The sequence below is a fragment of the Danio rerio genome, chromosome 4, assembly GCF_052040795.2.
Source record: "Danio rerio strain M-AB ecotype USA chromosome 4, GRCz13ab, whole genome shotgun sequence".
NCBI lineage: Eukaryota > Metazoa > Chordata > Actinopteri > Cypriniformes > Danionidae > Danio > Danio rerio.
The window spans coordinates 11,715,817-11,742,951 of NC_141024.2; the positions used below are offsets into that span (position 1 = coordinate 11,715,817).

Here is a 27,135-nt window from a genome sequence, read left to right on the forward strand (position 1 = left end):
GCTATCCGCCGACTGGACAGGACACACGCCACCGAAACAACCTTGCTGAGTGTAAAAACACTTTCATCCGCTAATTAGGTAAGTTTAAACACGTTATGTTTTTTCTTTACGCCACGAATAATGACTTTGATGCTTGTCCCAAACGCAACATATGAGCAGGTGGTTATAGAAGAAATGAAGTGCGCATCGCATCTCAACACAGTTTTGCTTTGTTTAAGTACACGACGAGCGCGAAAAGTGGCGTAGGATCAACGCAAATCCTCGACATTGATGCGGTTTTTTGCGGAAAGTGTAAAAGGCCAAAGTCCAGGGGAGGAAAGAGATGGAGAATCGGCTGCAGTGAATCAACATGTCCTCCTTTTTCGGGACAACCACCGCTGCGTTCATTGCATGTAGTGCAGGGAGTACGTGGGATATCATGTGCATTTTAATCATTTAAAAGCTCAGAGGAGCAATTTCGCACCATTTAGTCGCGTACTCATAAACGAAAAGCATCTGTGGCTGTTGAATCGATTTCCTGTCAGTCTTTTAAAGAGGAAACCACAACAAACATCTGAACACCGAGACGAGAAACAGCGAAAGTGAAACGGATCCTACATAGACAAAAGACTTTACTTTAACCTTTCTGCAGTACCTGATGATGGTGGCTGATGCTTTAAAGAAAAAAAGCTAACTTGTATTTGGATCTGTTGGTTGCTGCAGACAACATGTTGAATGGTATAAAATGTGAAGCCTTTAGCGTCGGGTGTAACTGTTTAAATCGTCCTTTGGGAGTATTATTGCCACATATTTAACAAACAACTTTGTCTTGTGTTATAAAAGAGACTCTCACAAAAATAGGGAAAGAAAACAAATACAAAAAAAAAAAAAAAAAACAAGCAACAGCAAAATTACTAAACAAAAATCTAAACTAAACAAAAAGTTGTGTTTAACAGTCAGTGTATAGTAGCCTACTTTCACAATAAAAAGTCTTATTTAAATAGCTGTTTTAAACATTATAGGCCTACTTTCTAAAATGATGTTGAATCATTGCATGACACTACATTTAACATAGAAAAAAATGTAGCCCTCTATTTGTATTATTTGGTTAGTAGTAAATGTAAAAAGCTGCATGGTTGCGCTGCAGTTTTTAAAGACACAACCATATTTACCATTGCATGGGGGAATTTCGTAGATAATGCAGTCATTTCAACACTGAATTCACTTGAACAAGGTGAATAAAAGCCTTGGAAATTTCACCAATTTGGCCTACAGAAAACTGTGATTTGAGCATAGACAGGAATTCACAACAGAGAATTAAATCACTCTTTTTTTTGCATTTGAGGCGGTTCATTCCACTGTAACGACCCCTGATAAAATAGGGACTAAGCCGAAGGAAAATTAATGAATGTTTTTGCATTTGAATCCCTGAAATCTTTCTAACATAACTCTGTGTTAACTGAAAAAATATGTTAAAAATAAAAAGTGTTGGTTAGTTCCGCATTTTCTAAACTCTAAATGAGTATACGGAGTAAATAAGAAGACTAGGGTTGTTTAAAATTCTTGAAACCCCTTATAAATACTTGTGGTAACCCATAACAACCCAAAGAATGCATGTGTCCCAAATCTCAGCCAAAGCCATTGGTCTGTCAACAGAGCGTACAAGAGGACAGTTAGTCTGTATCATGCAGGCCATCATGTTGAGGTATATAATAAATGCAAATGTAATGAATAAACATTATTTTGTACAACATAATCATTTCAAACTCATACACTTAAGTCTGCATCTGGAGTCCATCGGTATCATAAATACTCAGTATTTACCGGTCAATATAGCTAGATAACCTTTCAGGAAAAAAGCACTCTATGTGATTACCACTGACACGAGGGCTTTCTCCATACATTTACAACACGTGATCAGCAAATCAATATGTCCCCGCAGTCATTCTGAACAACTTCTTTATGCCTCAGCATCCAATAGAAATTGACTCTCGCCAAAATCTAGGCCATAAAATCAATAATAGCCAGGATTTTTTTTTATATATAACCCAAAGTCTGCAGTCTAATTTTGTGTTTTGGAACAGAACATGTCAGTCACCTTTCTAATCTGGTGCTGCCATTCATTGTCCTCAAAATTTTTAGAGCCGACTATGTGGGTTGGACACTCTGTAGTTTTGTTGTGTTTTAAACCATTTCAAACCAAACACCCTCATTTTATCGGCCGTGCGTGGCTGCTGTTTTGACACGCGACGCCTCCACACTAGGCCCCGAAACGAGCGTGTCGTCTGTCTGTGGTTGAAACCCATGGGCCACAGCTGTTAATTAACATGTCATGCAAAAGAACAGCGTTTGACTGCCATCTTTCCAAAAAGCCTGTTTACGATCCTGCCCACCTCCTCCTCTTTGTCCTTTTTTTTAAAAAATCATTTTGCCTCATAAATGCTTAAAGATTGAACAACTTTCAAACTTCTTTTCTTTTACACTTCTCTCTTCTCAGCAACAGGAGAGATGGGCAGCATGTATAAAGATGAGCAGGGTGACTGGATCACGGTGTGTCTCAAATACCTGCTCTTTGTTTTCAACTTTCTCTTCTGGGTGAGTCTGAACTCCACTTTGCTGGTATAGCTCTTATCAAAAAGGAAGGAAAAAAGTTCTTAGATCATTAAGGATGTAGTTGAATCATTTCTTCTGCAGAATTAGATAGATTATTAGCTGAACTTACAGTACTTGTTATAAAATGTTGGGTACTGCCACTTTAAGAGTCACAAAAGCAGATAAAAGCAATGAAATGAATCAAAATGAACATCTCCTGATGATATATTGAAGACAAATTAGGTGAAACGATTGTTCTGAAGTAATTATGAATTCTATTGTCAAATAAAAATAAGTTAAAGGAATAGTTACAATACAGGCTCATTCTGAAAATGTAGCTCTATATACATTTCTGGAGATCATGAATTATGTAGCCAGAAGTACGTATGGCTGCATTTCATTTTTAAAACATACGCCATGGCTCGGTATGACGCCATTCCTGTTCACGCTTACCAACTGACCGCTTTTCTCTCTTAACCAGTTTGACCAGTAGCTCGCCATATACGTTGAAATTTGAGATCTCAAAAAGCATACACAGCGGCCTTTGGTGGATTTGCGAAAACAAAAACTGCAAAAAAACGTACCTCCTTGGACATATTTGGCTGTCTTCAGAAATGTATATAGAGGTATGTTTTCAGAATGAGCCTGGGTTGGATAGTTCCCTCATAAATGAAAATTGACTCACCATTTACTCTAAACTTTAATGAATATCTTTCTTGTTGAATGCAAAACAAGGTATTCTGAAGAATGTTGAGGAAAACAACCAATGACAACCATAAAAGGAACAAAATATACTATGGAAGACAGTAGCGGATTTTCACCAACATTCTGCCTGGGAACAAGTGGAGGATGAGCCAAAGTGACAGAATTTTCAGATTTGGATGAACTTTCCTTTGAGCAGTAATTTTTTCATTTGATAATTTTTTTAGTTTTATATTTTAATTTATTATTTTTATCCATTTAAATAACCTTTGTTACATCCAACAGCCGTCACACATTTGTTTAACACAAATCATTAAAATCAGATAAAAATTAACCCTATTTTGTTTCTCAAAACAACAAATTCTGGGTTCCACCCATTTCCTTCATGCAGTCATAACAATTCAACTCAATTCAATTTTATTTCTATAGCGCTATTACAATGTAGGTTGTGTCAAAGCAGCTTAACATCAGCTAAAAAAACACAAATCCATTAAGTTAAAGTAATTGTTTTAACAGATTTAAGTGGATTGTACCTAAAACAATTAAATTGTCCCAAAAATAAACATTAAGAATTGTGTTGTTTCAACTAATTTTAAATAAGTAGTTTGAACAAGCAGTAAAATTGATTTGATGAGTAAACTAGATCCCAGCAAGTCTTTTTTGTTTCTAAAAGATGTCTAATAGATGTCTAGACGTCTAAACATAGTTTTCTTGGCTAAAACAAGGCTAAATTTGGGCTGTCAGTGAAAATCCAATAGGCGTCTAAGAATAAGCCCAAACTAGACTAGTCATCAAATAAACAGAAATGAATGACTACACATGTACAGTCTGTGTACTCTGTCTATTTGACGACTAGTTTAGCCTTGTTTTAGCAGTCTTCGATTAGATGTCTATTAGACGTCTATTAAACACAAAACTGTTTGCTGGGATGTGCATGTTGATTTGAGTATGTCGTTTCTCATGTTGTTATACATAAATTAATGCATAATCCACCACATTCTCTCGGCATCTATTTTATAGTATTTCAGGTAGAAAAAGGAGAAGTAAATATGAGAAAACCGCTCATAACTTAATGCTGATAATTAAAGCTTTTTCGCTTCTCTCACTTCTGCATTTCATCCACCTGTGCATCAACAACTACAGTATGTTCATAAAGGACAGAGATTAAACTGATCTCATATATTACAGTTACCTCTTTACTGTATGTATGAGACAGATTGGTTTTCCTATATCCTGGACTATGCAAAGAAAAGTCAAGGAAATGATTCAGAATCCACACCTTCAACAAGAATGCACAGTTATCCACTGATTTAAAGGGATAGTCCACCTAAAATAAATTCTGCCATCATTAACTATGATTGTATTGCTTTCATTAAAGAAATAAAGAGAAATTCTGAATACTGGCAAGTTTTAGATGCAATTACAGTGTTTAAAATATTTTAAAAAGCACTATAAAAGTGGTATGTTTGTACACATTTTAATTTGGTATCTCACCAAGTCCTTATTTCTTTACATGATTTGATTTTGTGTTGTATAGAAAAAAGTTTTGCAGGTTTGAAACTGCATGGGTTAGCAAGCAGTGAGTCATTTTTCATTTTTTGGGTGAACTATTAGCTGGAAACATAACCTCTGAAATATATTCAGTGTGTCCTCTAGTTATTCATTCAGTGCATGACTTTTGTAAAGTGTGCGTGCTCGCCTGTGTGTGTGGTATGCTGAGGGCTTGAGAGAGACAATGGGATTTAGATTTTTTGTTTGAGTTTGTCATTTGAGACTTTGAAGGAATGAGCCGGGAGTTTCCTCAGCCTCTGACATGAACTGAAAACAGTCAAATGAGTGTGTATATGTAGATTAATAGAGTGTTTGGTTTCCATAGAACCACACAGGTGGATAATTAACCTGTTTCTGAAAACTCAGGCTAAATGAATGATTATTTGAGTTGGTTAAATAATCACAAACCTGTCAAGCTGTGAAATAGCTGTTTAGTGCTTGAGACAGGAGAGTTTGAAATCTGTAATTAGCTGATTTATTTTCACTGTCTAATCCCAGTGTTTTCTTGTAATTATGTTTTGTATTTAATACGTATGAAGACTTCCAATTAAGCTCATATACATTTGCCTGCTTCAGTTCTAGTTTTTACATTGCAAAAACAGCTAGATTTTTAACTGTCATGTAATTTTGCACCTTCACAAAGTTTTGTCAATGCAAAGCAAAATAAAATCTTTAAAAGCAACTACTGTAGTTTATTCAATTTTTTAAAGAGTGTTTTCCACTAAATACTTTTTAAAACAACAGGTTAATTACTTCTTCTTTTTTTTTTTTTAAGTGAAGTCATCTAATCATTTTAAGTGAGGCTTATTAATAAACTAATTTTGAGAGGATCACGTGCTTATGATTTATCACGGCCAGTCTCGTATTAGCTAATCATTATCTTCCAATCATATGAGCCCTAAGCTTCTAAAAATAACCACAGTTTTCAGTCTGTTTTATCTTTGTTTGGAAGAAACCCCCCTTCATCCCCTATTCTCCTTCTTTACCATTGATCTGGCGGCACGGCGGCCCAGTGGTTAGCACTGAGAGCACCACAGCAAGAACACTGCCAGCCCTGGTCCTGGCTGGTAGGCGTTTCTGTGAGGAGTTTGTATATTCTCCCTGTGTCTGTGTGGGTTTTCCCCGGGTTCTTCGGTTTCCTCCCGCCATCCAAAGATATACAACATGCATAACAGTCAAGCACTTGTCTAACCCCTTTTCTCACGTGTTCCCTTAGCTACCGCAGCCGGGGAGTTCTGTGATCCACCGAGCTCAGGCTCCCCTCTCGCTCTGCCAACGGTGAGGAAGCCCCGGGGTCGAGGATCACTTGAGCTCGGGGCTCTCTCCCGGGGACAGCATGCCAAACAAGCTTTTGATAGATCATCAGCTAAATGTGAACTCTTGAAAAGCATCAGGTTACTCACTTTTCTTGAAGTAAAGTCAACTAATCTTTTAAAAAACAACAGGTTACTCGCTTGTTTTTAAAGTAAAATCAATTAATCGTTTTAAAAGCAACAGATTACTCGTTAGTTTTTAAAGTAAATCGCTTTTAAAGTAAAAGGTTATTCTCATTTCTTAAAATAAAGTCAACTTATCCCTTTAAAAAAAACAGGTTACGCACTTTTTTTTAAAGTAAAGTCAACTAATCGTTTTAAAAGTAAAAGGTTATTCACATTTCTTAAAATAAAGTCAACTAATCCCTTTGAAAAAACAGGTTACTCACTTTTCTTAAAGTAAAGTCAACTAAATCCTTTTAAAAACAACAGGTTATTCACTTTTCTTAAAGTAAAGTCAACTAATCGCTTAAAAACAGCAACAGGTTACTCACTTTTCCTTAAGTAAAATCAACTAATCACTTTAAAATCAACAGGTTACTCCCTTTTTTAAAAGTAAAATTAACTAATTGCTTTTTACAGTGTGTGGATATATACATACTATATATTAAAAGAAGCATTAGGTGATGTATTTTTCTCCTTCAGATGGGCGGTGGAGTGGTGATGGGTGTCGGGATCTGGACTCTGGTGGATAAAGGAGAGTATCTGAGTCTTCTGGCCTCCAGCACGTTCGCCGTGTCCGCCTACATCCTAATCCTGGCAGGAGGACTGGTGATGGTCACCGGCTTCTTAGGCTGCTGCGCTGTCATACGTGAACAGAGGAGCTGTCTGTCCACGGTAAGAGAAAATAAAACGACCAATGAATGACAGGACATAATTTGCGAGTCGCCTATTGTGCTTCACTCATTACATGTAATTGCTTTAGAACCTGACCACTTTAGTTATTGTCGCCTCTTAAGTCGGGGTAGGCGGCACTGAATGGCCATAGACAGAGTAAAACGAAATGACAAATGAGCTGACAGGCATCTGCCTTCTCAACATTTTTTTGGGGGATGATAGTATGTTGTGTTTGTTCGGGAGACAAGCAAGGTTGTGACTGCCACTGCTGCAGTGCTATTTATAGCCCGCTCTCGCTCAGATGTATGAATCTACGGCGGAGCGCCAACCTCGGTAGGAATTAGTAATGAGGAGACTGCCTTTTTGGGCTGATTTGAAAGCAGTGCATTATGGGAAAACACATATATATGCGTTAATGGCCTCACGTGAGGGTTACAGCTGTGTAGTGCACCGTTCTGTTTGAGTAACCTTGAATAGAGTCTTTTCATTTGCTTCAGCGCTCCTGTTAGTGTTTATATAAATGACGTCAAACTTCCTGTCTTTTCATTGGAACTCTAGAAAAGAGAAGTGGATGTGTTTGTACAGTATGTCTCTGTTTGCGTTGATTCATTTGTCTTTGTCACACATCAATCTTTCTTGGTTTTCCTGAGTCTGTAATTCAGCCTGCTACAATTCCTGCTTATACTTTGGATGAGTTTGTTTGTTGTGATGGAAACTGTCAGAAGTTTGGGGTTGTTGATTAGTTAAGATGAATTAAATAAGTAATTGTATTGCAATAAACTAATCAAAAGTGACAGGAAAGCCATTTTACATTGGCACAAAAAATTATTGTGACACTTTAGTTTAAGTATCAGTTATAATTATTAACTGCTTATTGCCTGCCTGTTATTAACATATTGGCTATATTACTTATAAAGTACATATCCTTAATCCTACCTAAAAACTAAACCTAAATACTACCATAATAACTGTTAATAAGCAGCAAGTTAGAAATTTAGAGCCAAAGCCAGTTAATAGTTTATTAACAGCACTAATGGTATCTTAAGTGACCAACATTTTAAAAGTTCCGTTTTTTTTTCAGACTTTTTATTGATCCTAAAAAAACTGTGTTGCTGTTTCACTACCACAAAAAAAGCTTCCAAAAGGAATTGTTCCACAGTGATCCTATTGACCTTATTCTAAAATGCGGAAGTGCGTCTGTTTTCGCGATTGTTTTTGAACTTCTGATTTAGTTACCTATGGGAGAAATGAATAGGAATAATAAACCGCAGAAAACGGTCAAACTACTTGCTCTACAAACAAATGTTTGCATTACTATACAGACCAAGTAGAATATTGTAATAAGAAAATATCAGTTTGCAACATCAAACAGGGAAACGAGCAGTTTTTAATGTCTAAAAATGAATGGAAGTGAATGAGACCGAAAGTCTCGAGCCAAAAAGATTCAAATGGCTGTGCCCGCTCGTCGGCTAAGAATAGGGTGAATAGAAGGACTATTTTTGGTTAAACTTATTAGTGAACAGTTCTTCAAATTTTTATCTAAAAAAACGAAAAAAATTTTGTGCCAATAGCCTATGGAATTGTGCGCCGATACTGTCTTGCGTCGACCCAAGTTCAATTCCTGACTCAAGGTCATTTGTCAATCCTTCCTCTCTCTCTGCTCCCGATGCTTTCCTGTCTGAAATCTCTACTGTCCTATATCATAATAAAGGTGAAAACCCCTAAAATAATTTAAGAAAAGTAAAACTTAACTAAAAATCTTTCTCTGTTTTCTTTTGTGTAATTGAAAAGACCTTCATTGAAACAATGATGCCAATAAAGACCTTTTTTTTTGTTTTACAAAAACATTAATCCGTATGCTTGTTTTCAACATTGACAATAAGCAAAGTTTCTTTATCGAAGTCTGAAGGATAATGTGCCACTAAAGACACATGAAGCCAGGAGTAATGATAATAATAAAAAAAAATAGTTTGAATCCAAATTATATTTTAAAATGTTCATTTATTCATTCAATTTCTTTTCGGCTTAGTCTCTTTATTAATCTGGGGTTGCCACAGTGGAATGAACCGCCAACTTATCCAGCACATGTTTTACGCAGCGGATGCCCTTCCAGCATCAACCCATCACTGAGAAACATCCTTACACACTCATTCACACACATACACTGACAATATAGCTTACCCAATTTACCTGTACTGCATGTTTTTGGACTTGTGGGGGAAACGGAAGCACCCGGATGAAAACCCACGCGAACACGGGGTATTTTAAAAAAATGTATATAATTAAGTATTAAAACAATTCATTTCAATTCTAAAACTATTTCAGTATATCACTATTTTGATATTGAAATAACTATGAATATGTGCATTTTTTCTCTTATAACAGCAGCTTTATTTATTTGATAGGTAATGGGTGCATTTTATTTGCTAGTTCACATGTTTATGTTTATCTAAATTACGTACTCACCTTTTTTCTAATCACTAGAAGAGATATGGATGTGTGTGTGCACATCTGCACTGTTTAGTCGTCTTTCTCTTATATCAATCTGGACTGATAGTTTGCTTCCAGCTTTGTGTTGCTTTTTAAGTCCTCAATTCAGCCTAACATAATATGTTGTGCATGTTTTTATGTTTACTGTTACCGATTAGTGATGAAAACTGAATTTTCAGTTCAACTTCGCCATTCAATTTGCAATTAAAACATAAACGTGTGTACATAGTAAAAAAACCCTGTGCAGTTTTAATCTTAAAAATATTGCTCTGTTTGCTGGCTGGTTTGTTTTCAATTAAACCATAAGAAATGTTTCCCTGAACGGATTTTCAAAGGCAGATTTGGGGTTGTTATCACCCACTCTCCTTCCCCACTCAATAAACTGTGACAGCTTATTCAGTTTAGTCATTTATTGTTTTATTTTCCTCTGAGAAAAATGTCACAGTGCCTTTTATTTTGGTCTGTCAGGCATCTCCACCTCTGCCAGCTCCGAGGAAGAGATTTCTGAGAAAGCGACTTTATTTACTTTATCCCCATGACAGTGTAAATGTGGTTGCGTTTGGAAGTATTTGAATGTCTGAATGTGCCTTGTTTTAAACAATCTTTCATTTTCATATTGTTTCTTAGAAGGGGAATGATTTATTATGCATAACTAATTATAACAACTAAACATTTTAACATCTAACTGAGTAGTTAGTGTTTACAATGAATGGATTAAAAGATTTATACATTTTTATTTATGATGTATTTAATTGATTTACAGTTTGTTTGATTTTTTATGTTTGAAAGCATTTTTGCAAATGCTTTGATGTTTTTTTATTTTTATTTTTTAGTTATATTGTTTAGCTGTTTTTAGCCATAAAATTATGCAATTCTGAATGTGACTCAAATAGGTGAGTGAGCTTAACAAACCACCTGTCGAAAACACAATCTTTCATCTCTCTGGGACTTTAGCCAAAACTTGCACCAGTTTTGCATATTTGCACCATATGCTTTTTCACAATCACCCCAAAGATCTAAAAACATTGTGCATTTATAAAGCGTGCCTCACACAGGTGAGTGGGCTTGACAAACCACCTGTTAAAAACACAATCTTTCATCTCTCTGACCCTTTAGCCAACACTTGCACCAGTTATGCATATTTGCACCAGACAATTTCTTACAATAACCCCATAACTCTTAAAACATTGTGCATTTATAAAGCGACAATGACAAACCACCTATTGAAAACCTCTTCTCTCTAAAAAATAGATAAAAATAGTTCCTCCTCCTTACTCTAGCACTTTAACACAACATATTATGCTAAATGACTAAATAAAAATGTTTTTTGTATTTTTTTTTCATCAAATTGTTTTTATCTCTTACTTTTATTATTAATTAAAAATTATTTAAAAATGTGATGTCATGAGGTTGCGTTATTCTTTCAGTCAGTAAATAGATGATATAAATAATACCAAAACCTATTCTATAACAAAATGTGAAAAAATAATGCATGCTTTTATTACCTCTAGGTTGGACTATTGTAACTCACTTTGGGATAAGTCAGACAACTCTGTCATTTACAGTTAGTTCAAAATGCTGCTGCAAGACTTTTAACCGGTACCACAAAACATGACCACATCACTCCAGTCTTACGCTCTTTGCACTGGTTTCCTGTGCACTATTGTGTCACTTTTAAAATGCTTCTCTTGATTTTTTTTTTTTATCACTAATTTGCCTGGCACCTTCTTATCTGTCAGAGCTGTTGACTGAACATCAGCCTGGTCGGTCTCTTTGGTCATCAAACCAGAGATTATTATGCATCCCTAAGTCGAGGCTAAAATGCAGAGGTGACTGTGCTTTCGTAGTAGCTGGTCCTATATTGTGGAATGCTCTGCCCCTTTGTATTAGGGCTATATCATCTCTGCCTGTTTTTAAATCTAACCTTTTTGATTTGCCATTATCAGTGAGAATTGTTTGTTTGAGCTATAATTTTTGATCATTTTTGATCATCATTTTTGTGATTTGTATTGTGCAGCACATTGGTCAACCTTTGATTGTGTTTAATAGTGATATTTAAATAAAATTGACATTAATCCAGGAACATTTGAAATACTATCTTGTTTAATAATTATCATTATATTTCTGTTTAAGATTATAATTTTTAATATAACAGATTATTTCTGTTTAAGATTATATTTATATTTATATTTTATATTTTTTTGTTTAATTTTTAACGTCCTCTTGACCTTCATATTGAGTATGATGGGAATCGTGATTATGTTTTACATACAGTTTTGTATTTCTCATAGATAATTAGGATATACATGAGCATTTTATGGCATCCGCCAGAGTACTTGGTGGTTCATTCCACTGTGGCGACCCCTGATAAAGCAGGAACTAAGCCAGAGGAAGGATCGAATGAGCATTTTATGACCTGTATAGCATACACATTGTACAGCAATAATAACTAGACTTCCTCCTGTTGCCTGATTAGAATGTATTGCATTAATTGAATTTTCATTGATCATTGGTTCCTGTGTTCCTCTAGTACTTCTCCTGTCTGCTTCTGATCTTCCTCATCGAGCTGGTGGCTGGAGTTCTGGCCTATGTGTATTATCAGGCGGTAAGTGAACTCTTTCCACAACACTGACACACAAAACAAAGCTCTTAAGAATAACACCAGATTGCTTTTATGATGGATATAGTTGTAGGACGGTATCAGGCACAGATGAGGTGTTTGACAGATGACACTGCCTACCGCTCGCTCTATCGTTGTTTTTATTTTTCTCTCATCTCGATCTCTCACAGCTGAGTGAAGAGCTGAAGCAGCACTTGAGCAAGACAATGATGGAGAACTATGCTCAACCTGGGAAAGAAAGCATCACTCAGTCTGTGGACCGACTACAGCAGGATGTGAGGAACTCTAAGTCATGTTTCTAAGCTTTTTCACTTCTTGGTTTTTGAAGGGCAGTTCTTTTATAAGTATGTTTTAATGTTGAATTGTGTATCTGTAGTTTTTGCTGAGAGCGCCATTAGTTTAAAGTGTAAAGTGTCAGTGTAAAGCTGTTTAATTTAATTTAATTTAATTTAATTTAATTTATTCAATTTAATTCAATTTAATTGTATTTTATTTTATTTTATTTGATTTTATTTGATTTTATTTTAGATTTTATAACAATACTTTTTTTAAACTAATGAGCTATGCTATCCACTGCCCCAAGCATTATGTAAAATATCTGTTTAAAAGTTTTATTTTATGTATATCAATTACCTCAAGGATTATGTAAAATATTTAGGAATTTATTTTAAAAGGCATTTTTTTAACCAAATAGGCTACACAAGTCCAAACAAAATAATTATATTGGTATTTATTTATTTATTTTTATTTATAAATTATTTATTTTTCTTAGTTTTATTATTTTAGTATTTATTTATTTAGTTAGTTAGTTAGTTATTTTATTGTTTTATTTTTATTTAATATTTTTTATTTAATTTTTAAATTTAATTTTATGAATTTTAATTAGCTTTATTTATTTTTATTTATTTTATTATTTAATTTTTTTTATTTAATTATTTAATTTTTATTTGTTTATTTTTAATTTAATTTAATTTAATTTAATTTAATTTAATTTAATTTAATTTAATTTAATTTAATTTAATTTAATTTAATTTAATTTATTTAATTTAATTTAATTTAATTTAATTTAATTTAATTTAATTTAATTTAATTTAATTTAATTACCAAAAAGAAGTTAATGACAGACATAAGCTATAGTGTGGAAACCTTATGTAAAATCTCCCAAATTAAATTAATTAATTAAATAATAATATTAATAATTTATAATAATAATAATAATAATAATAATAATAATAATCATAATAATTATTTTATTTTATTTTGTTTTGTTTTTAAAAAATTTATTTAGAAATATACATATATTATATTAGTATTGTTTTATTAAATGAGCTACACAATTCACTGCCCCAAGCAATACATAACATATCGTAATGTTATTTTTATCATTATCAGCACTTTAATTTTAAAACTCCTCTACACAATCTACTGACATAACATAACTTCTGCATTCTAATAACAGGCACTGATACATTAAAAAAACAGCATATCTTTGCTCAATAATCCTTACAGCAAAATAACCACAAGTCCATCAATTCTACCTTGTAGTTCAAGTGCTGCGGCAGCAACAACTCGTTAGACTGGATGCACAGTGTCTACATCATGTCCCAGGCGGCGGATTCAAGAGTGGTCCCAGACAGCTGCTGTAAGACCATCACTCCTCAGTGTGGAAGGAGAGACCACCCCTCCAACATCTACAAAGTAGAGGTCAGTGGGGCACCACTAAAGTCACCACTAAAGAAGCTGACAAAAAACAAAAATCTACCTCTATGCCAGTGTTTTTCTCAACCATGTTCCAACTGCATGTTTTGGATGTCTCCTTTGTCTGTTACATCCATTACAGGTCTTTCAGTCTCTGCTAATCAGCTAATGATCTGAATCAGGTGTGCTTGGTTAAAGAGACACTGCTCTTAATTGCTCTTATGCAGCTTAAGCAGCAGCCATGTTTATTATTTATTATTCATCGCTATATTTATATACACAACTTTTTTGTGCTTCTGATTTTGAATGCGATGTCATGCACCTTTTGGTAAGCTGCTTTGGAATGATAATTATTGTGAACTATACAATCGCACTTGAATTGAAATGACTTGAATGGATGGTGCTTATGCACACTTGTGGTTTACAAACCACAAATGCACTATTGTCAATGTGCTGCTGTGGTTTGTAGATATAAGACAAAGCCGCCACATGTTTAGATGTTTCCCCGTTGTCTGTGGGAACGACAGTACGCCTGTGAATACCATATCCTCATGAAGTGCTTGATACGGCCCTCGGGAGTGAGTTTGACTTAAGAAAGCACAGCTGTGAGCTCAGCAGGTGTGCTTGGTTGTAACATATATGAGCTTGTGAGGTGTGAGGTAATGCTGCACTTATTCTTTGGGAACAGACCTCCGGTTTGATATATAATACACCGCAATACAGGTTTTACAGGCCTCTCAGGAGCCATTAGCTATATTCTATACCTGATACGTCTGGTAAATCACACAAGAAAAATAGGTCTCCCTATCATGCTTTATCAGGCTGCTAAATAAATCCGTTTATATGTCTACGTCTGTGTGTGTTGACACTGAAAAGGCAGGCTTATTAATGCTGTGGTTTCTCATAGGGAGGCTGCATTACTAAACTGGAGCAGTTTCTGGCTGATCACTTGCTTATCATTGGTGCTGTGGGAATAGGTGTGGCCTGTCTACAGGTAAGTCCCTCCCCCTTATGTAGATTATGAAATTAAAGGAATAGTTCACAGAAAAAGGACTAATGATTATAACATGATGTTTTAGAATCATAGGATTTATTGTTTCCTGTATATGATATAATAATTTCCTGTAGTAATAATGGCGTCACGGGGGCGCAGTGAGTAGCACGATCGTCTTACAGCAAGAAAGTCACTGGTTCAAGCCTCAGCTGGATCAGTTGGCATTTCTGTGTGGAGTGTGCATGTTCTCCCCGTTTACGTGGGTTTCGTCTGGGTGCTCCGGTTTCAAGTCTAAAGACGTGGTATAGGTGAATTGGGTAGGCTAAATTGTCTGTAGTGTATGTGTGTGAATAAGAGTGATGGGTTGCAGTCGGAAGGGCATCCACTGCGTAAAACGTACAGTATACTGGATAAGTTGGTGGTTCATTCCGCAGTGGCGACCCTAGATTAATAAAGGGATTAAGCTGATAAGAAAATGAATGAATATTAATAATAATAATAATAATAATAATACCACAGATTTCCTTCTACCACAGTTATTAAGCTTCTAAAAGGACAATATTACAGCATGCTAATTATTATTGTATATTTTATGCATATACATACACAGCTTTTCATACAAGTATACATACAAGTATGGGGCTAGTAGTTTTTTGTTTTAAAAGAACACAGTGCTGCATGGCCTCTGCAGATTGAAATTTGGAAGACACAAGCTAAAGAAAAACGCTTCAGAAAAATGGTAGATCCCTCAGTGTACTTGTTCATCGTTTACTATACTGTCATCAGGTAGTTGTTTTTCATAACGTCAATTTGTTAAATAATTGTACTTGTCTTTTAAATGTGGATCGACTTTATTAATTCATGCGGCTTCTCCACATTTGAACCATTACCATGTGTAATTTTTTCACACTCATCAAGGATAAATGTATTTGATAAAAAAATACAGTATAATTCAATAATAATAATAATAATACCAACAATAATTTATATGTATTGTGAAACAATAGTGCTATTTTTTATTTATTTGGTGCAAAGCTGAATTTTTTTGCATCACTACTCCTGTTATCAACAGTGTCGTATGATATTTCAGAAATCCTTTTAATAGGCTTATTTGGTGCTCAGAAATGTTTACGATTATAATCAGTGCAGAAAACACTGCTTAATATTTTTGCCAAATCCTGATTACATTTTTAATTCTTTCCTAATTCTTTGTAAAAAGTTTTTTAGTATTATAAATGTTTTTTATATTATTATTGTTGATTAATGCAATGCATCTTTACTTAATAAAAACACATTCCTTTTAAAATGAACAAACAATTAAACGCCATCATATGAATTGTGTTATTTATGATTTATACTCAATCCATCACATGGATACCTGCATACTTTACAACATATATATTGATGTTTATGTCCAATTACTATGAAGCGTTCCTCAGAGGAACTGTAGAAACAATGGATCATTGAGTTCCTTAAATGTGGTTCAATAACATGAAAGCCTTTACTAAAATAGCTGATGCAATGACCTGCAGGCAATCGTTTAATGGACTCTTGCTTTTGCCCTCGACCGGTAATGTGCACGGTAGTCACACCGAGCACTGCCTGCTGGGTAAAAATAGGTGGGGACCGCATGCAGGTTCGAGAAAATGAAAGAAAGTGAGATAAAGAGCTCTCAGCTTTAAGTGCAGATCTGGCAGTAAGAGTGCGCTGCATTCACTGCAGGGGTGCAGAGGGCCATCGATCTGTTTCCTGTGAATAAACTCTGTATATAAACACCACTGAAATCTGACTCCAGCTCAGACCTCGTATTGATTCTCGGAGCTGGGAGTGATGTATAATGACCATAGATTATACTTTTATGAAGTTTATCCCTCTCTTTATCTTGTTGGATTTGTGGTTTGTGGTTTTAATGTTTGGTATGAAATTTTGTTTCATCAAGGAATAAAAAAAAGTCATTGCTTATAAAAGTTTTTTTTTTTTGTTCTCCCAATTTTTATTTCATTTACATTTTACATTTCTTCTCAGAGTTGTGAGTTTTCATCTATGAATTGGGCAATTGCATGTCATAATATTATTATATATTGGGTTTCTGTATCTTTCAGTTCTCAGACTATTTTCTGTGAAAATAATCTCACTATTTGGACTTCTCTCAAAATTGTTTATGTTTATGACTAAAAATCTTGCAGTTGTGAAATGTAACATTGCAAGAAGGCTTTTTTTTGTTCCAGTGCTGAATTTATATAAAAATGTTCAGGCATATTTTCTCTGCAATTTATTTTTTGTTTTGTTTTTTTCCAAATTGCAAGATAGAAATTCACAATTACAGTTTGTTAATACCTTTTCATATCAAACTTTACATATCTTGCTATTTAGATTTCTGTCAGAAACCTATTTTTTTCTATAAATCGTAAGGAAGAGATCAAAATTGTGTGATAAATTGTGTCACAATTGCAATTTTGAGTTTGTTAAACTTGCAATAAGGCTTTTCATCTTTGTAAATCTTTGTGTACCTTTGTATTTTACATTTTATCTCACACCTATGTTGAAAAGTCACAGTTATATATATGCATACACATATATATATATATATATATATATATATATATATATATATATATATATATATATATATATACAGCTAAAGTGATTTTGTCACATCTGATTGCATAACTGGCGCAAAAATTATGCCAAATGCTGCAATACATATTATGTCCACAGTAAGCATTTAAATTTACATACAAACCTGTGGAAGTTCATTTACTGAGAAAAAAATAAAAATAAATATATATATGATTTAGCCCATTATCCCACATGAAAAGAGAGTGAGAATGATGGGAAGGTTGGGGTGAATGCCTTTATTTACAGATATTTTAATTTCCAGCAAATCAAGGTAAGAAAAAGGTGCAGCTTGAATAGTGAACTCCATTCTGTTATAAGCTGGATTGTTTATCACTGTAATATGTTCATTATAAAATAATAGAATAAATAGATAATAGTATAAATAATATAATATATAATTATATAAGATATAATAAATAATAGAATAAAAAATATAAAGCAATGTTTTCTAGATTTTTTAAAATAATAAATAAATTAGGAAATCACCTATGGCAACTTTAATAAAGTTTGGCATATTTACCTTCGCCCACCACCCTCAATAAAGTTTGGTTTTTGGCCCCTCATAAGAAAAAGTTTGGGCACCCCTGCTTCTGTGTATCTTTTGTAGTACGCACTGTGCACTGCATGAACAGCAGAAGTTTATAACACCTCCTGTGTATTGAATTTAATTGTATGTTTTTTCATTGTATGCTTAAAACTGTATCCATAAGTGTGTCAGGTTTTCATGAGGAGCAGCGTTTAAGCAGCGTTTTCAGGTCATGTGATCATTTCATCCAGGAAACATGAAACTCTGGAGAGATTGTGTGGCTAAAAATAAGTCCTGTGTTGAATTTAATGTAATGATTTTACTGTAAAAAGCCTCCAAGTAGCTTGAAGCGCCTCTCTAGAGGGAGCGCTAATTAAATTGATCCTCCTCAATGATCTTTCATTATTACCGTCATGGCAGTAAACAGAGCGCGGGGCTAGAACATTACATTTCACATTCATAACATAACAGACTGTTAAGTCTTCTTTATTTAATTTTTGGAGTGTATCTTATGTTACTGGTGTTAAAGAAGCTAAAGCTTTAGCTTGCTAAACGGCTCAAGCTAATAACACACGTTATGAGCAAAAAGTAGCCTACACAAGTCGATTAGTCAGTTTTGATTATTCTTTTATGAATGAATATGCGATTTATATTATTTACTTCTACAATTACAAAATGTATCTCATATTAAAGCAATTTAGTGTTTTTAGCACATTAGCACAATGCTAATTTACAGTTAGATACTCTCAATTGTGCTTTTAAAGAAATAGTTTACCGAGAAATTAAACATATGTCATCATTTTCTCACCTTTAACTTGTTACAAACCAGTTTAGCCATTTTTATTGTTCTGTTGAACACAAAGATATTTTGAAGAACACTGGAAATTAATATGCACTGACATCCATGGTGGGAAAAACAAATACAATGTCTTCATGTCAGTATGAAAAAACAACCTCTGATCAACAAGACAAGTCAAGGGTTAAATGATGACAGAATTTTCATTTGTGGGTGAGAGATCTCTTTAAGTTAAAGTAATAAAGCCTTGTTGGACTTAATATTTCACTTCACAAAAGAACAAGTCTTGATTTCTGATGTTTGTCTTAAATTACAGTTTTTGTCTATGTTTTTTCTTGGGTTTGTTTGTCTTTCTCTTTGTTTGTGTGTGTGTGTGTATGTGTGTGTGTGTGTGTCCTGTAGCTAATAGGAGCAGTGCTGACTGCCTGCTTTATTTATCTGCTTTATAAAGAAGAGGAAGAAGACTTTTCTCATGTTTGATTGGCTTGTGCCATTGTTTGACTCCTGAAGAGATATGCAATGAGAAGGTTGGATGTTTGAGTTTATGCTCATGTCTGTGAGTGTGTGCATGTCCATGCATCTTGTTCATGTCACCTCATGTCAACCCTCATGTTTTCCGTTTGAATTATGCGTATGTTTGGCATGATACCACCACACGTTGAACGCTGCATGGCATAAACAACCAAAACTCACAACTAATGGCACTTGAGAATGTTAAAGTGTTACTCATTTGTATTTGGACACAACATTCATTTCATATTGGGGAATAATTTAAGATGTTACATAAAAAAAACATATACAGTTGAAGTCAGATTTATTAGCCCCTTATATTTATTAGCCCCTTAGATTTTTTTCAACACATTTCTAAACATAATATTTTTAATAACTGATAATAAGGCAAATTTTTGTATGATAATGGTTTGTTCTGTAGACTATCACATACAAATTGCTTAAAGGGGCTAATAATAAAAACTAAATAAAACAAATAAGACTTTCTCCAGAAGAAAAAATATTATCAGACATACTGTGAAAATTTCCTTGTTCTATTAAACATCCTTTGGGAAATAAATATATTGTAAAAATCACAGGAGGGCTAATAATTTTGACTTCATATATGTTTTTTTTTAAGATTGAATAAACTGTGTTGACCGTACACCTGATGTAACCTTTTATTTGTGACCTGCTGTGGGTCTCCCAGTGTGTGCCCGATCTATTTCGGGCTTTCTATTGTATCCCTCCCTGTGTGGACCCAGACTATTGGAAAGCAGAGGTTTCAAAGTTGTCCACATGTCTGCTCAGAAAAGAAACTGTTTTCCCTTTGCTTTTTCTGTTGGGTTGTTGATTGCATCCATGTTCCATCTCTCGGTTTGTTGTCTATCGTGCCTGTGCAGTTAATCCCGGCTTTATTTTCCTCGAGAGTTGCATTAGAAGTGCTGGCAGACTGAGGTAATACTGCTTCTCACTCAGTTGCTTTGTCATGGAGGAGAATTGCCTGAAAAGATCAAGCTTTATAAAGCTTAACGTAAAAACACACACAAAGAAAGGTGTTTTGTAGATTTTTTTTTTTGCTACTTTTTTTCCATGAAAGTAATGTGAATGAGTTTGTTATGATTTCCTCAGTCAGAATTTGGCCTTCTGAATAGAAAAAAATGAAAACATAATAATATTAGTTTTGTAGAGCTTAACATTTTGAAAGTTCATTAAAAATAGCACGGGTTAGTTTAACACGGGTTACTTTTGGTGCTTCAAACCTTTTTAATGGTATTTTTTTCGTTTAAGAATAAGGTCCAAGATTCAGAATAAAAGTTGGGCTACTATAGTGAAAGATGACTTCACTTTCGTCATATTGTATGTTTTCTTGCACAGCTAGATTTTGGACTTATGGAAAATAATTGTTTGAATTTATTAGAAGCTGCCTTTGATGGGATAGTTTCTCATTTTATGATGGCAAAGCAGTCAAAATAAGACAAATGAGCTGATGTTTGCACCAATACTGAACTTTTTATCAGTGGGAGGTGGGTCTTTTGAACCACCCGAACCTCCCCTGGCTACGGGCCTGAGTAGATTGAGTAAATGACAACATTTTGATTTATCAACTAGTTTATTTTATTTATTTTTTATTTTTTCCAAGGTTCTGCAGGTTGCAATGTCCCGGATTTTGATAGCCAGTCTTAAGCCAGTTGTAATGGTTTGTTTTGGTATGATTTGATTTGGAATTTCCCCAACCAATCGCAGAGCCCGGGGGACCAGAGTGAGTGCTTCGACTTGCCACCCTCCCTCTGGTGCTTTTATCAAAATATTTTTGGATAGTCTTTTGAGTTCTAAAAGAAAAGTAAATAAATATTACATAATCTTAGCATTTATTTGTTTATTTATTGTTAATTTAGTTTTTTTATTTATTAGTTTTTTTGTTTTCAAGCACATTTTGCATTTACTGAAAAGCAGCCGCTGTTACACAATTATTTAACACACAAATGTAATTCCCATTTTGAGGTTGATTTAAAATCTCCAAAAACATTATTCAAGAGTTCACACTTAGATATTTCTTGATACTAATTGCATGTTTGGCATTGTAAGAGAACCTAGCTCTCGCCTGGTCAATTAGAATGCAAGGGGATCCAAGATTAGGTAGTTCTCGAGAGCCCCCACTGGTAAAGAAGGAAAAGGGGAAGATGGGGTGGATGGGAGGATTCATTTATGGATTAATCTAACTGAATTTCGATGATTGCGGATGAGAGACCATCCACGATCAATCATATCAAGTGCTCCCCTCGAAATTATTTTATCAAACTTCACTTAAATTCTCTGTCAACACGGTCTCGGTTACAGTTGGTTCAGAATGCAGCCACCAGATTGATAACAGGCACTAAGAAAAGACATCATATCTCCCCTGTGCTTGCCTCATTACACTGGCTTTCTACAAAACTCAGAGTTGATTTTAAGATCCTTCTTTTCACATATATCTATATCTGTGAACTTATAAGGCACAGTAGGGACCATTGTAAGTGATGTAAACAATAACAATGGTCCTAACGTATTTTCTGTTTTACATTTTTAATTTTCATAGCTTCAGAGAATCCAAAAAGGTGCACATGTTGCTAAATAATGTCATGGCAGCTGTTTTAACGTCATGATTGATTTGCCTCTTGTTACAGTTGACATAGTTTGACAACAAGCAGGAAATGTTCATGGCCCTATGACACTACCACATCGAAATGGTCTACAGCTTGTTTGTCATTAAGGTCCTATGATCAGTTTGTTTTGTCTGTCCCTCAGTGTCGCAGCAAATCAAAAGGTGACTGAGCTTTCAGTGTTGCAGCCCCAAGGCACTAGAACAGTCTCCTTCTTTACATCAGCTTTTCTCAGTCATTAGATGCTTTTAAAGCTAATTTAAAGACTTATTTTTACTCCCTTGCCTTTGGGTGATGCATTCATGTTGTGTCATATCTGTATTTCAGTTATTACATTACATTATTTAAGTTTTATTTTTTAGTTAATAAATATTTTATTTTAAGTATTTTGGATCAACTGCGGTTGTGAAAAATTGTGCTCTATAAATAAAGTTTGCCTTGCCTTGCCTTAAATCAAAAATCCTCACTTAAATGTGCTGTAAAAGCTCATTTACCGTACTGCTAATGACAGCTTAATCGCTTTTAACTTTGTGGTTTCTCCCGCAAAAGTAAACCATTATTAAGGCAATGATATGCTGTGCCTCCAGCTATGGTTTATTTCTGTGTTAGTGGGTAGGAAGAGGCTCCATCATTTTTGTCGAAATGATCGCCCACCACGAGCCCTCCTAGGACCTGGCTTCCCATTTGTTTTATTTTCCAGATAGAAAGAGGAAAAAATAAAGCAAGGCTAGATGTTGAAACTATATTTTTAGTTTATGTTTTGTAACTTGTAGACTGTGTCGAGGATTGCGAAGACTTGCAGCCATATATTTTTATCTCTTACAGATTTTTTTGAGTTGTTTCCTTTTTCCCTCCTATAGGACTGTAACTGCTTTAAGAATATCCGGGGGTGTTTTTATTCAGTCTTTACAACAAGAGAAGTACCAGAACTCACCTGTGTAAATCTCAGCATTTTCCCTGTCAATTATTCTGCCTACATGGCAACACCGTAAAAGCGAACCGGCTCTTGGAAATATGGAAATGTGAAAATGAATGTTTATGCTCTCTTCATTATGAGAGTTAGCGCTTGTCTGATTCTGCCTACATGCTGTATCCTTCATACAAACACGTGCACACATACACACACACTCCCACACATGCTAATTGACCCAATTACAACAACACTGCTACCAGCTGCCTTACACCTCGGTTTCCACAGTAACTATACACCGCTTCGCTTCTCCTTCAAGCCTTTCGTGAAGAGAGTTTCAACAATTGCCACAAGGCCATGTAGGCCCATATGTGCTTTTACCAAGTATTGAATCAAATGACAGAAGAAAGAAAGACTAAAGTGCTCTTATTAAACTACAATAATGGTTCCTTGTGAAATTAAGGATGTCTCCTGTTATAAGTATACATCCACTGAAGGTCAAAAAACACATTTCAGATTAAAGCATCAGGTTTCTCTAAACTTTTCTTGATTTTATTGGTCTACCACATATAAAAATACTGTGTTCCACACAATTGATTTGTGTTGAGGCAACATGAAGGAATTAAGTTATTGGCTTATTTTTAACTTATTTGTTTTTACAAATTTAAGCAGGTGAAGACAAAACAGTTAAGTTGTCCCCTCAAAAAGTTTTAGCTAATTTTAAATAAATAGTTTAAACTAACAGCAAACATTGACCAAACTGGTAAAATGTCAATTAGCGTATCTGAATTTCATCTCCAGACACTTTTTTAAGTTCTGAAACAAACATTAATGATGATATTGGTGATGGATGCAATTTATTTCCTTGTTTTGCTTTCAGTTGTGATCAGTGGACTGAAAATTTGATAATTTGATCAAATCTAATTGATAATTTTACACAAGTTAAATTGATAGCCTAAAAAATAATGGATTTGCTAGTATTTATCATATTATTATTATTATTATTATTATTATTATTATTATTATTATTATTATTATACAGTGTATGCATGTGTGTATTTACTTATTTATTGACCTTTTACTATCACAAACTGCTATTAACCCTATAATATTAGACATGCAGAATATTTTAAGCAAATAAAGTATCCTTGAAGACTCACTTTTTTACACTTGCCTATTTTTGAGGTGTACTGTATGTGTATTTTCTTTTTATCGTTTTTATATTTACAATGTTTCTGATTTGTTTTATTTTTATTTTTATCTAATTTTAAGCTTCTGCATTACTGTTTTTCTGCTATCCTTTTATTTTTAAAGTATATAATTCTCTTAATTCTCAAAGAGCTTTATATAGTCACTATATAAAGGCACTATATAAATTCAACAACAACAACAACAACAACAACAACAACAACAACAACTATTATTATTATTATTATTATTATTATTAGTTTTACTCACAATCAAAATTAAACATCAGAGAAACCACCTAGGGGCACCAAAACATTATTTCATAAAGTATTGTTTTTCAAAACGTTTTTAAAGTGTAAAGTGCTTTGATAATTAAGAGAATTAAGGTGCCATACAAAAAAAAAAATATTATTATTAATATTATTTAAATTATTAGTTTTACTCACATTAACAATTAAACATCAGACAAATTATATAGGGGCACCAAAACAATAGTTTAATAAAAAACTCCTGACACTGTTGAAGCTCTTTTTATGGAAAGTGCTGCTGCTCATTGCCTGCAGTTTCTCATTCAGTTTGTTTTGACCAGCTTATTTGACCAAGCAGATGTCCACCAGACATGAAAACATGGCTGCTGGCCATCTAATTTAGCCAAATGCAATTAAAAGGCCAAACGTCATCATTTTAATGAGTATTTATATGATCTCTGTCTGTGTGTGTGTTTCAGATATGTGGAATGGTGTTCACCTGTTGCCTGCATAGGCGAATTAAACTGGACCCGTACTGAATTGCTTGGAAACGTTTTCTGATACTCCAATACACTGACACACACAGCCTTACTACTGTGCCCGTTTTTAACTGCATGACCAAATACATCTACACCAATTCAAGGGATTTGATATTTTTTATTTGCCACTATTTTAGACAAGCGTTGTTATTGTTAATTGTCTTTACAGATGTTGTGTGTTGAAGTCATTTCAAGGAAGCGATCAGAAAAGAGTTTAAAGACATGTATTTTTGCTTGAGTAAATTATATTATCATATATCAAAGTATTTTTTATAAACACATATTTGCTTATGATAAATGTATGCAATGTGCTGCTAGATCTCAAACAGGTGTGGGAACCTGCTATTGGGCTCACAGATACACTGGACCAATGTCAAAATGTCTTTTAGGACCATTCATAATTATATTCTCTTTAAAATATATATGAAGCTCTGGGCAAGATATTGTTTAGCATTGTCGACAGTTTATTTTCTTATCGAAAAAGATGACACTTTTGTTTTAGGACATTTTTCAGGATATAAAAAGTCCTAAAAATAAATGGAAAGCATTTGAAGTGTACACTACCTGACTAAAGTCTTGTCACCTATCCAAGTTTTAGGAACTACAAATAATAACTTGACTTCTGGTTGATCATTTGGTATCAGAAGTGGTTTATGCGAAAGGGCAAGGACTCTAGATTGTGCATATTTTACCAAAATAAAATATGATAGTGCCTTATTTTTTAATTATTTAATAAGTAAAGTCTGACTTTTTAAAACAAATTACTAATAAATCTGGTTTGGCAACGAAAGCATTCTTGCAGGACTCCCAGAGTTCATCAAGATAGTTTGGATTCATCTTCAATGCCTCCTCCTTCATCTTACCAGACATGCTCAATAATGTTTATATCTAGTGCCTGGGCTGGCCAATCCTGGAGCACCTTCTTTACTTTTAGGACTTTGATGTGGAGGCTGAAGTGGAGGCTCTAACTATCTATCTATATTTGTCTGTCTGTCTGTCTGTCTGTCTGTCTGTCTGTCTGTCTGTCTGTCTGTCTGTCTGTCTGTCTGTCTGTCTGTCTATCTATCTATCTATCTATCTATCTATCTATCTATCTATCTATCTATCTATCTATCTATCTATCTATCTATCTCAATGTAACCCCAAACCATAATGTTTCCTTCACCAAACTTGACTGATTTCTATGAGAATATTAGGTCCATGCGGGTTCCAATAGGTCTTCTTTAGTATTTGTGAGGATTAAGATGCAGTTTATGAGATGATTCATCGGAAAAATCGACCTTCTGCCGCCTTTCCAAATGATCAAGGAATGAAGTTATTATTTGTTGCTCCTACAACTGGGATCAATGACAAGACTTTTGTCGGGTAGTGTATTTGTTATGTTTTAGCAAGAAACAAGTGTCTTATTTCAAGTCTGTGGATCTCTAGTTATTTATAATTTATTAATCTATTTCAGTACTCTAAATCATTACAAAATCTGCCAATTGTCAAAAATATCTTGTTGAACATCAGTTAAAAAAAAGGTGCCTTTTTGAGCCTTAATGACTTTTCCTCTGATGAACTGGCTGTATATTGTGATTATTGGATTGTATAAGCGCTTTCATTTAACTGTTGAACTTTTGTTAAGGGTCGTGTCCTGAACTGTTTCAGCTGAACGCAGAAAAAGAATGAGAAGCACTGCATTTTAACACAAATGTAAAATCCTAATGTAGTTGCCACAGCAACATCAGCCGTATTGAAATTCAATGTCATTTGAGGGAAAAATGGTTCATAAAAAGAACATAACAGTCTTGTTTTCTGTTGTACTGATTACCATTTGAAATCCAATTGCTTTATGCTAACGACAGATTATGCATATTTTAAAATTCAGGTCAGAATATCGTACATAAACAAACATTCTCTCATCATAGCTGCAAGAAGGCTATAGATTATGATTTCAAGTATGCGTTTAACCAACCATTTTGCTAATGTAAAGCCTGTCATTATTCAGTTTAACACTATTATGTATTTGTAGATTGAATGTGTATGTATTTTCATAATGTTGTATGATCAATTGCGCTCATAACAGTGGATTCACTTCATTAAGTCTTTGCCTTAAGACTGTTTTGTCATTTTGCGGACAGAAGAGATTTTTCAAATAAACAGATCTTGCTTGTTTTTTCATTTTATTTACTGCTTGCACTAACAAACGTTCACCAGTGGATGGAGACAAACACAAATGGATAAGAAAAAGGACAAGAACTTTAAATCGGAAATCCACTCGATTCTCACGTGCTTTCCCTTTAGCAACGACCTGCAGACATGCTGCAGCTTCTCATATCCGGATCATAACATTCATATCCGGAAAATATCCAGATTGTCTTTGCATTTGACCATATAAATGTGTCTCTGTTTTCTGTCTC

The 27,135-nt window shown here is 34.2% G+C and overlaps 1 protein-coding gene across 4 annotated transcripts; it reads left to right on the forward strand.

The window, feature by feature from the left end:
* Nucleotides 1-26,890, forward strand: tspan11 (tetraspanin 11). Of its 4 annotated transcripts, none has more exons than XM_087247149.2 (9): nt 1-78; nt 2,477-2,574; nt 6,783-6,974; nt 11,995-12,069; nt 12,255-12,359; nt 13,630-13,788; nt 14,690-14,776; nt 19,120-19,244; nt 24,674-26,890. In XM_087247149.2, the coding sequence occupies exons 2-8, from the start codon at nt 2,488-2,490 to the stop codon at nt 19,195-19,197; spliced, it is 783 nt and encodes a 260-aa protein (XP_087103275.1). In that variant the 5' UTR covers nt 1-78; nt 2,477-2,487; the 3' UTR covers nt 19,198-19,244; nt 24,674-26,890. The 4 variants fall into 4 exon arrangements, with proteins under 4 accessions (XP_087103275.1, XP_087103276.1, XP_087103277.1 ...); XM_087247150.2 differs by having other exon boundaries at nt 2,483-2,574; XM_087247151.2 differs by lacking the exon at nt 19,120-19,244.
* The last annotated feature ends 245 nt before the right edge of the window (nt 26,891-27,135 follow it).